We start from the raw sequence: 11,713 nt of genomic DNA, 5'->3' as shown, positions 1-11,713 counted from the left end.
CGTTGTTAGCAACTCCTTGTGGTCATGAGTTCTGGGCTAACAAGCGTTACTTGCACCACAAATAAAGAACAAAGATTTCAAGTAATCCTCCACTCATCTCTAGTTGGTTTATTGTAGTATGAAAAATCCTATTTTGTACCTGGACACTGCAAGGAACAGAGTATTACACTGTATCTGTTAATTTTTTGTCTTGCAAATTTAGTGCAAAGAATTCTCCATATGTAATCATAAATCTATTAAAATATCAGCAATCGATACCATTATACCTTTTTAATGCATAAATGCAAAAAAAAATGCTATGATACTTCTTGCTTTTAGACAATTAAAATGAAGAGAGCAATCTTTTGTGGTGAGTTAATAAAAGTTCCTATGACTAAATTCCAGAGAAGCTGTACATAAAGTTATTTAGTGCTAAAAATCTACAATACATTTTTTTCAAGTATAAGATACTGAAATATTATTGCCAATAAATAGTTGTGCTGTAGTCGAAGCCACGGTTCCTTTGTTGAATCATTCACATCTCAGCATATTAGGATTTAGTTTCTCACTGAGTTTATGTATTAAAATTGCCAACTCTTCTGTTGCTTGGGACTTATCCTCCAACAGTTCATAGCGAAGACTGGAGATGTCCTGTTTGATTTCCTTTAATTCACCTGCATTAATAATGGAAAGAAACACTCATTAGCAAAGTTTAACATTTAGTCAATACTCTTCTGTTAAGTCACATCAGTGCCTATTCCAGATTATCATCCCAAAATGTTCATGAGAGCAGGTACAGGATAGGTCAGGAGGATTTATCTCTCCTTCATTCTCAGTGAAATGTGTCTCCATCCCTGAATAGTACTGAAGAAATTTTAACAGTCCACTGGGGTCTTGTATTGTGTTCCATGTGTATAAAGAACACCAAAGATTCCCAAAGGGCTGTACAAAGGTTAATTAATTAATCACACCAACACTGCCAAATGGCTGGTAAATATTAGTATCCCCTTTTTAGAGAGAAAAGGAAAAGAGGTTTTTTTTCTGAAGGGATGTGCCAAAATCAAAAAGGAAAAGTGTAGCAGAGCTGGCAGTAAAACTCACAGCTTGAGTCTCTCTCCTCCTTACCAACATCTTTGGAATTAGAAAAAGTCAGCCAATTTGACATCATATTATAATTTGATATGAATACAAAAAACACATTTAAACAAAGACAGACAGCTGTAAAGGCCAGGCTCATAATAAGCAGCAGCATATATTCCCTTGTAGGACATTCAGTTCAAGAACAAAAGCTTTTAAAAATCTTCAAATACTGTTCTTCCAGCTTCATTCCTCATGTGAGGGATGTGAATTTTTAGACAATATCTGCCTCTGGAAATGATTTGTCATGTATGAAATAAAAGAGAATGAAGAGACACCTAAATTCTCTAGTGATGCAGAACAGGGAAAAGCTCTAGACTTTTGTTAAAGTAGTTGTAGTCCATAGAAATACCAATGTTTTCTGTTTAGGGTATAGCAGAGTCTTGAAGTCTCGTGTCTTCAGAGGCTGGGTCTGTACTTTGGGTACCAGTGAGATGCTCAGCACACAGAGCACTTGGCTGTGCAGCTGAAGACTGAAACTCAAGGGTTACTTGCCCTGCTCAAAGTGGACTTTCCTCTACCTGGTAAAACCTGGTGCCAAAGCCACAGCCATGGTGTCAGTAAGCCCTGATTCTTCTGCACTGTCTTGCTAATTTAAACACATCTCTGCCAACACCAAATTGGCATCAGGGCCCTGGAACTGCTGGTGACAGAACAATCTTTGCATCACTCATTAGGTAGATGATTTCCTACATCACAGAGCAGGAACAGGGGGAAAGCACTGGGAATTCAGGAGAGCAGCACACTGAGAGGATTCACTTTTAGAAGCTCTTCTGCTTTTGTCACTGGCAATCACAGCTCTGTACAGCCACACAGGATAGGGAAGTGTCAGGACAACAGTCAGTGCACAATGCTGCCTTTTGAAGGCACTGAGGAGGATTTAATTTAATCTTTTTTGCTCTCTGCTTCTTTCTGCAGAGAGTCACAGGTAAGCAGAGAGCAGCTAAGGACCAGAACAAAAGCTTTTCTGCCTTAGCTGAGAGCTGAGCAGCCCTTTCAGGCCCCTCACTCACACATGCACACAGCTGCATGATGCACACAGGCCTGATGCTGCCACGCCAATAAAACATTTTCTGACCCCTGCCTGTCCATCACTACATCACTCCATTGCTTGATAACATTCTAGGCTAGAGTTTTTGTTTGGGAATTTGCCCAGAGAACAGGAGTTTGCTTGTTGGACTGCAGGCCTGTGTTTCATTCCTGGAAAGTTGGGGGAAGGAGGACAACCTTTGCCATAATCTTATCCCAGTGGTGAGTTAGGGTGTGCACCTGGAGCATGCACCTCCCACATCTGCCAGGGAGCTCAGATCCACTGTTTCTCAAAAGGTCTCCCACTAAAATAGAGGTTACATTTGTCATTTTTTATCACCATGCAGCTGACTGTGATGGGCAGCTTCCCATTATTCCTCTGATTATTCCTCAGAGCTTTATGAAGGAAGGCAGGACAAAGTAGTTCATGGTGTAAAGTGGTACATTGTGTGTAATTGTGTGTTCAGTTGAATGAAACAGAGAGGAAAATCCTGCAGCTTTGATTAGGACTCTGGAAGTGTGAATACAGTTAATGGCTCCTTCACAGGTTTCCTCTCTGCATTATGTCTGTGCTGTCATTTTCTATCTGTAAAATGGGGCCCATAATATTTCTCAGTTTTACTTCTTCAGTCCTATTTTTCCATTTTTTGGGTGACATGGGCATACTTCCATTACTATCTGAGTCTCAGTGCATGTGAAATAGAAATAATCCCTCTTTTCACTCAAAACCACCATGCATCACTGTAATAGTGGTTCCTAATATGACATGAAAAAAATTGCCTCTGAATATTGCAGTGTCTTTCTTACCTTCATTGACTTCATCATTTTCTTTGTCCACTTGTGCTTTCAGAACATAACGTTTTATCAGTCTCTTCATTATTTGCTGCCAAATTAAAACAGTTATATAATCAGGTGAGATTATATAATTAAGCATGGTTCATTTTTCTTTCTTAGATCTCTCTGTCACATCTGCCTAAGAGAAAGAATGAACAGCCCCAGATGAAGCACTTGCCTCAAATGGGCTTTTCTGGGGACATGCTGAGAAAGGAAAGGAACAGCCAATTGAGTCAGCTTTTACATTCCTTACCCAGAAACTCATTCCAGATATTCCTTCCCCAGTTTCAGATGCTTACTCCTCACACTTTCTCAACTGGGACATCAAACACCAATTTTAAGTACTGCATGAGCTAGTTTTGAAATGCTTCAAATAATGGGCTTGGACAATAACTGTCTTTTTTTTCAAGGAGCATCCTAGAGTTTGAATTCTACAGGAGGTTTTCTTTATCTGGTGAAGGCAAAAGGTACTTGAAACACAAAACTCTGCTAGAACCTTCTCACAGTTCTATTACTCAGGATAGTGAACACTGGATGGACTTACCTGATAGCGTGTTGGCTGATTGAGAATGCTGTTAAAACTGTGAGATTCAAAAACTCTGGAGTTTGACTGAGTGAAAAGGTTTAACTAAGAAGAAATGAAACAAAAGTCAAATAAATTATGGAATTCACAGCACTTAGGATTCAGCTCCATGATTCTTTTTCTTTAGACATATTGGGGTTCTTTCCATCTTTTACTGTATCAGAGTATTATTTTTTAAAAAATGAGATTGCCTTGAATTATATGTTGGTTTTGTTCTTGTGGGTTTTTTTAATGCTTGTAATTGTAGCCATCCTGTTCAGAGGAAATAGGCTTCAAATATCTTTAATCAATATTCAAGTAACTTCTTGTGGGAATTATTTGCATCCTTGAATACTCATAAATTTTTGTTTTAATTGTGTTTCCCCAGATTTGGTTGTTCTAACAAAATTTATGTCTATTTCTTGTTTTATGCAGTAGGTTTAGGCAGTCTGAAATACGAGATTTATTGATATAAATGATTAATTACTCTACTATCATCAGAAGCCTGGATTATAGGCTAAAACTAAAAAGACAAGAAGACTGTTGAAATGGACCCAAAATTCTTCACTGCAATGAAAAGATCTCACAACTTACCCTTGATTTGGAGTTGCCCATTCCCATTTCAATGTCCTTCTGTAGCCGTCTCCTCCTGCACTTAGAAAAGTTAATGATCCTCATGATGAAATAGAAAAAAGATTTGGGGCTTGGTACAAGACTGAAGGGTGGAGGTAATGTTTTTCCATCATCAAAATATGACAGCCAAAGTTTAGAACGAGCAAACTTCCACTCTACATCACTGTCATCCTGTGTTAGGGAATAAAACAGATGATGCACTTGGTTTTTATGAAAAAAACCCAAAAAAATTCCAAAGGAAAAAAAAAAGCTTCTTTCAATTGAAACTGCTTTGAAATATCTTTCTGGTATTAGATGAAATGTTATTTTCTTGCTAGTAAGACTTCCAGCAGTTCTGCAAAAATGCAACCACTTGACTTAGTCTATTTTAACCAAATTTCAGTCATCTCTTTATGACAACATTTCATTGAGAATACTTAGAGCAAGCACATGAAGCATTTAAACAAGGATAATTTTTGCACCAAGTGAAAGCCAACATATAAACTCCCTGCTATTTAAAGTGGAGCTTTCAGGGGCTTTTCAAGTCTTGTTTTTCTTACTAAAGTGGTCACATGAGATTTGTACTTGCACAAGTGTTGAAGTATTAGACTCAAGGCAAAAAATAGCTTTAAATGGTACTGCTCACAGCTTCTTACATTACCAGGACAAGCAACTCTGATTTATAATGGGAGTATAGAAAATACAAATGTTGTGGTCCTGAAGAAATTGTGCTAAATACAGACAAACTTATTTTGTCCTAATACATTCTTACTGAAGTATTCCAAGGCTGGATTATAACAAGTTTTCTCCTGCTGAATTCCCTAACATTTCTCAGAACTCATTGAAAAGACTGGGAATGACATATCCATTTGCACACTATGTCTTAGATAATCCTTTTTCCTGATTTTGTGGGTGTGTGCCTGCATCTGTGTGAACGTAGTACTCTTTAAACTCATGGTCTGGAAAGCTGGCACTATAAATACACTTTTACTTTCCTTTCAGCAACCTGAGATTTATTTTTGAAACCCAAGTATATTCAGTACTGTACATTTTCTGATTTGTTTTTTAATTGGAGTTGGATGCCAAATATACTGTGTACATGGCACAAGATAAACTTGTTTAGATCCTGTGAGGTTCTGCAGCTTGGCTGAATTGTTAGATAAAGCCAGCTTTATTTTATACATTTTGTGATATCCTTTCCTGTCGTCATCTCTTCTTTGTGCCTTTTGCATATCACTGAAATAACTCCTACTAACTCTGCCTTTTTTTTCAGCATAACAGAAGAGAGCAACTTGAGAACAGAGCTCACCTCAATTTCTTGATATGAGCTGTTGATCATAGCAATCAGCATATTGAGCAGAACCACCACCATTGTGACATTGTATATGCCATAAAGAACATAACCAATGTTCTCAATGAACTTGTGATCATATTTGAGGACAACAGAGGTTACTTCAGACAAGCCAAATATCGACCAAAATAAGGTTTTGAAACTTTCTTCCACTCTGTAGGGGAAGAAAAAAAGGAAGGCATTATTAATAACTACACAAATAAATATATGTTGTGTTTACAGTGGCTGATAAACAACCTCAATTAATTTGTCTGTGAATCAGAGCACTGATCAAAGCAACAAACATGCAAGGAAACATTTTTCACAGCACTTTCCATTTTTTCTCTGTGCTCCACCTATCCATCACAGCTAATAGAGCTGTAACAATACATGCAGAACAACAGGAACTAGAAAGGTATTTTATATCAAGTAATATTCTCTTCCAATTGGTTGCCCACAAGTCTGCGTGATTGAAATACATGCAGGTGAAATTATTTCAGGCTGAAATGAAAGCTTCCATTATTATTCCCAACAGGGAACAATTGGTCTTTTGTGTTCTGCTTTCTGAGGTCTGCAGTTTTATTTTAATGCTAAGAGAGAGGACACAATATCTCAGAGACTTTATTATCTTAGTGAAAAACCTGAAAGTTTTGATTGGCTTTTTACTTACAATGAAACCTCATACTTACGTTGTAAAGGCCGGGTTTAGTTTAGCTCCAAGGTAGTAGGAGTACAGTATGAACATTCCAATCATAAATGCAAGAAATACCATAATAAAAAGAACCATAAACTTGAAGATGTCCTTAACAGTCCTTCCAAGTGAGATCTGCAAGGGCCCAAAACTCTCATTTGCAGGCAGGATATATGCAATCCGAGAAAAGCTGAGAACAACAGCAATTGCATAAAGGCCTTCAGATATTATCTGAGGATCAGATGGGAGCCATTTATCTCTAGCTGGAAGATACGAAACACAGGGGTCACTCATTTATCACAATCTTGAGGAATAAACCTTGATAGGATTTTTCCATTAACATGTCTGAATCTAGTTGAGACAAATATTTGAAGAGTCTAATAGTTGCTGGTCTATTCCTGTTTCATTTAAGTCACAAATTATGAAAATTAATTACATTGCCTTCTGTTAGAAGAAAAGTGACCTGAAGAAACATGACATTTTCTTCTCCAGTTTCCATTTTAACCTGAACTAGACAATAACTAATTCTTTACTGCCTTTTTTAACATCTGGATTAGCTATCTTAACAAGCACTATGCTAAAGCTGGGAAATTTATTCCTATTTGGTGTTTTTTGATGGGAAGTTAAGTGTTACCTGATGAACAATTTAGTTTATTAGTCACACTGAGCTTTTGCTTTTTGCATGATATAATGTAGTTCCCATAGTGACCATAAAGAGTTTTGCCAATTACCTCAAAAGAAATAGGATTGTGGGTTTTACACACAATGTGCACAGAAACAGTTGAGTTATACAGAAATTCATAAATTGCTATGTGAATTCATGCACCATCTTAGCAGAGCAACGCTGAATTAAAATATGTTTCATATCAAAATACCCTGTGTTACTAAATGTGTACTTACATATGCACAAGTTCAGATTGGTTATATTGTATTTAAGGTAAGTAACAAAACCAAGTCTGCTGTTACAATGAAATGAAGTCCACCCTAAAATACAGTCAGAAGCATTTTCTTGTGCTGCAAATGCAGATTAATCACACCTTTATTGACAATTTCTGCACTGCTGTAAGTATTCAGTAGTTTTATTCTACTTAAGCAGACCTTCACAGGACCAGCATCCTTCCTTCAGGAGGAAATGCTGACAGATGTATATGAGCATGAGTAACTATCAAACAACTCACCCCAAAAAAAAAAAAAAAAAAAAAAAAAAAAAAAAGAGAAAGGAATCATGTCAACATTTTATCTGTTGCACAACTAGCCAAGAATAAAATACAACTTCCAAATGTTTAAAATCAAGGGGGTCAAATTTAGCTCTAGGGTAAAGAGAGGCTTCCAAATGCATCATTGAAGTTTTCCTATGTTCAGATCTGTTTGGCAGAAAAACTACGCTCACCGTAAGTAAAATATTCAATTTCTGGAGGAAGTGTGACCTCGGAGAGGTCGTTCTCCTCAATGTAGTTGTCCACATACTGTTGTGCTTTTGTGGCCTGAAGGAATGCCAGGAGCCTGGCTGTGAAAGCAGCAATGAAAATGGACAGCATCCCAAAATCCAGAACATTCCATAACTGCAAGATGTATTCCCTGGGTCCTTCCAGCCACAGCTCTTTGCATTCTGACCACATCATACCTGCAATAAGAAATGAAAAAGCACAGCAGTGTTTGCCAAACTGTTGTCATTTAAATTCCCTGCATTCTCCTATTTCATGGAAGTGGGTGATACCAATGGAGCAGAGATATTTGCAGTATCACAGCATCATCATCCCCTTCACTAAGGTTATTTTCTCTTGGTTTCAACAGGGTTGATCAAATGGCAAGGTGTTAATAGAAATTAATTAATGGAAATATAGTTCAGACATCACCCCACAGAGGGCAGAGTAGAGCCTTGACTTTGCAGTGAAAGTATTGTGGCCTAACAACAAAACCTCTGTAATTCCAAAGGAGGGAAAAAAAAGTGTGGTGGGAAAAAAGTTCCCTTACTTTCTTACCATTTACAATCCCAAGCCACTTCTGAAACAGATGGTTTAATTTTTCCACAAGAGCACACAGCAGCTGGATGAAAGGTTTGGGACCTGGGCTTCTCTCCTCCCTTTCAGAACTTCTATTTGCAAGAAAACAGGAAGATGAAGGGGCAATATACCTACCAAGGACCCACACCATGATCAGCATTTCTGTCCAGGTGAACTGGGTGGTCTTCACCCTAAAGATCTGCTTGGGGTAATCAGTAACAGTGACATTCGGCAGCGTCGTTATGCCCTCAAATCTGTCTGAAGCATTGAACACCAGCAGGCCTAGGAAAATAATGAAGGATGCTGCATGTGCCACAAATTTCATAAATGGGCTTCGGAGAATTCTTCCAAGCTGCAAAGGCAGAATGAAAGCAGTCACTCAGTTTTCTCAAAGAAACACCAGGCATTCCAGAAGCATAAATGGGCCCTCAGAGCTGAGGACAGCCAGAAAGCTCATTCTTAAAGGATATTCTTCCCAGAGCACTCAACTGTGATGCTTTGCCATTGCAGACAAAACGCTCCCACAGGGAGCCTCACAGAGTAAGCTGTCCTGTCAGTGAGTGCTCATGTTATTCCATAAACTCTAGATGGCAATGTTTGAGGGGAAACACTCCAAAGAATTGCAAATGTACAATAGCAGTGACCAGGAGGAGTTTATAAAGCAAGGGCAAGATAAATTATTATAATCTCCAACTCCGGCAAAACCATTTCCCTAACAACAAGAGTGTACTATTAACTTTTCTATAACTACAGCTCTAGGAAAAATCAATTGTTTTCTTATCTCTGGTTACTGTATTCCATCCACAGAACACATGTTCAGAGCTCTAAGTGCCAAATAAGTACCTGTGTCTATTAAAGCTAATGACTGTTCCATAAAACAGACTAAGAAAAATAAGATCAGAAGTATTAGTGATTTTAAAAATCAATTCAGCAGGTTTAATTCACATCTGCACCAGGTAAAAGAACAGAACAGCAGCAGTAGGGGCAGTCTGCCCGCACCAGAAGAGGGAACCAGCTGCTTCCAGAAGACCACATGAGCTTTCTTATTTCAAGCAATTGTTTTCCTTGAAATGTGGGTCAGCTGCTATGGACTAAGCACATCAGCACACATTAAACTGCATTTACTAACTGGGCAAACAATCTCAGGTTCCTTTCCTGCTCCTGACCTTTAGGAAGCATTTCGTAATTGCAATATCCAACAACTGACCTGAATGCATAGCACTTTTATTTGACATGAGCACTGAGGAAAAACATCAGATGTTTCTGCTACTGGGAATTAGAGCTCAAGGACAAATATCACTTTTCCCTATTAAAGACCAGCTAAAAATATATTAATGTATACCTATTAAATGGAGCTGTGAGGAATATATTTACTAAATATATTAATGGAGAGTAACAAGTACACTGTTTTCATAAAAGTTTATCTTTAAAGTTAATAAATATTTTACCCAGAGAAAAGATCAGGTTCCTTTCAGACATGTAGATGAGAAAAACCTTATCCTCTCTGAGCTGAACTAAAAGAATGAAATATAAAAGAAGCTCACATTTCTTTACTTTATGCTTGCCAAGGAAATAAAATTGAAAGACTATTCAGCACAGGAGTAAATGTACTTAAATTTTTTTTAAATGTTAATGCACTAGAGAAATCTTCCTTCATCTGATTTACCAAATTTAGATCTATCATGCATCTGATTTGCAAACAATTCATGGGCTACAAACTGTTGGGATTTCAAAGAAACTGTTGTTCCTTTCCTTGTGGGGTCAGCAGGAAAGGTGAGAGTACCCTTACAGTTTCACATATTTCTAAAAAGGTAAGAGTTTACAGCTAAGCTCTTTTATGAATATATCCCACTTACATGGTCAGAATGATGCATTTAATTTAATTTCTGCTCTACGGTTCAGCTGGCAAACAGACCTCCTAGGGCTGGGATAACAAATATTTTACTTAAGATTAAGTTCTGCATCAGTAAAGTCAACAGATGTTCTGCTAATGGTTTATATGGGAACAGCATGAGACCTTAGGATGCCATCAGAGGAGACTTAATAAAGAATCTGAGTGGTGGCTTTCAAAAACCCATGTTACTAATGCAAAGAAATTACACAGCAGAGACTGTGAGGTAAGCACAACCTAGGGAAATTTAAAAAAGAAGAAAGCTCTCAGAGAAGGTTATTTTTCCTTCCTTCAGCTTAATGCTAATTTATATTCACACTTCATCACTGTGGTCCCCTCTTTACAGTGCAACTAGCAAAAAACTCCCTAAGCATCTTTTGGCTCAAGGTTAGAGATTGCTAAAAATATCATTAATTAGTTAAAATTTGGAAGCAGCAGAAATTGCATATTAACTGCCAGAAAAGGAAAAGCAGCTCTGAGAACAGCACAAGACACATAATTTATAAAATTCAGTACCCTGCTACATGGTGCAATCCAATAACCAATGGCTAGAAAGGGAAGGCCCAATGCCACAACCAGCACCACCAGACACTTGATAGCTATGGTCTGCTCCCGTAATCCTGAGAGGTTTTCATACCAGATTGTCAGTAGCTGTTGCTGACAGTTTGGATGGGCCACAAACTGCAAAGAAAAACAGAAAGAAAAGGAAAGAAAAACCAAGACATGCTGTCATTACTAAGAAGAGTTACATAACTGCTACACGCACAATTGCGATCACCTTAAGGTCTAAAATAGCACCAGGTATTTAAGAACCATGGCTTTTTTCTCATTTTCTCTAAAATAAAGGCTCAGAAAAAAAAGCCCTGCCAGATCACAAGAGCACGTGGGACACCAGAGTTAAGCATAAGGGTGAGCAGTCTGGTTTTCACAGCAGTTTGATGAAATCTGGGGATACACTCATCAAAAACTGGTGAATCAGAATAAAGAAGGCGAGGTGTTTCACAAAGAAGAGTTTGAAAATAAATCTGATAACTGATAATTCGTGTTGGGTTAAGAGTGACATTTGACATCAGTTGGTTATACTCTGGAAAAATTAAAGTACTGTAAACCTTGGATACCCATTTTATTATCTCTTGTACTCTGCAGAGATCATTATGTACTACATACATTGTTGTTTGCCAGGTCTTGCTTGCAAAACTCTATTAATATTCCAAATCTCATTAAAAAGTGCATAGAGTAGTACAACAGGACAGACTTCTTAAAGAAAATCAAATTAAATCATTGGCAATGAAAACAGGGAACCTTAAACCTCTCAGGAAGAGCAATCTGAAACTGCTGCATGAACTTTAAAAAGGGAGGCAATCTTCATACTTAAATCTACTTTCCTGTAAAATTAAAGTCCCTAAGCATTTTGGTGTGTGATGCATTAAGCAGTTTCTTCACATATTAATGCAGTTTGTACATAAAGTGGAGTGGCCAAGAGGAATAAATAAAGAGATTGTAAAAAAGTCCTGTAAGAAATTAATGTCAACTCAGACTGATTCTGTTCTTTTTATTAGGCTGTCACCTTTGAAGCTTATGCACCATAAAAACTGCCAGCCTGGCCCGTTTGAGAAGAAGAGATTGGGTTTTTGTGTGTTTGTGC

General features: G+C 37.7%; 1 protein-coding gene across 3 annotated transcripts in view; it reads right to left on the bottom strand.

Annotated features, from left to right (window-relative positions):
- Positions 1 to 93: 93 nt before the first annotated feature.
- TRPC3 (transient receptor potential cation channel subfamily C member 3) overlaps positions 94 to 11,713 on the bottom strand; it is a 32,564-nt gene continuing 20,944 nt past the window's right edge. For all 3 annotated transcript variants that reach the window (XM_062493145.1, XM_062493146.1, XM_062493147.1), the window contains exons 4-12: positions 10,585 to 10,749; positions 8,313 to 8,529; positions 7,565 to 7,798; positions 6,173 to 6,437; positions 5,463 to 5,658; positions 4,136 to 4,345; positions 3,524 to 3,607; positions 2,953 to 3,028; positions 94 to 653 (exon numbers count right to left, since the gene is read on the bottom strand). In XM_062493145.1, the coding sequence (XP_062349129.1) occupies positions 511 to 653; positions 2,953 to 3,028; positions 3,524 to 3,607; positions 4,136 to 4,345; positions 5,463 to 5,658; positions 6,173 to 6,437; positions 7,565 to 7,798; positions 8,313 to 8,529; positions 10,585 to 10,749 (1,590 nt within the window). In that variant the 3' untranslated portion in view covers positions 94 to 510. The remainder of the gene's footprint in view (positions 654 to 2,952; positions 3,029 to 3,523; positions 3,608 to 4,135; positions 4,346 to 5,462; positions 5,659 to 6,172; positions 6,438 to 7,564; positions 7,799 to 8,312; positions 8,530 to 10,584; positions 10,750 to 11,713) is intronic.

This window comes from Cinclus cinclus, chromosome 5 (genome assembly GCF_963662255.1).
Source record: "Cinclus cinclus chromosome 5, bCinCin1.1, whole genome shotgun sequence".
NCBI lineage: Eukaryota > Metazoa > Chordata > Aves > Passeriformes > Cinclidae > Cinclus > Cinclus cinclus.
This window is presented reverse-complemented; position numbering and strand designations above follow the sequence as displayed.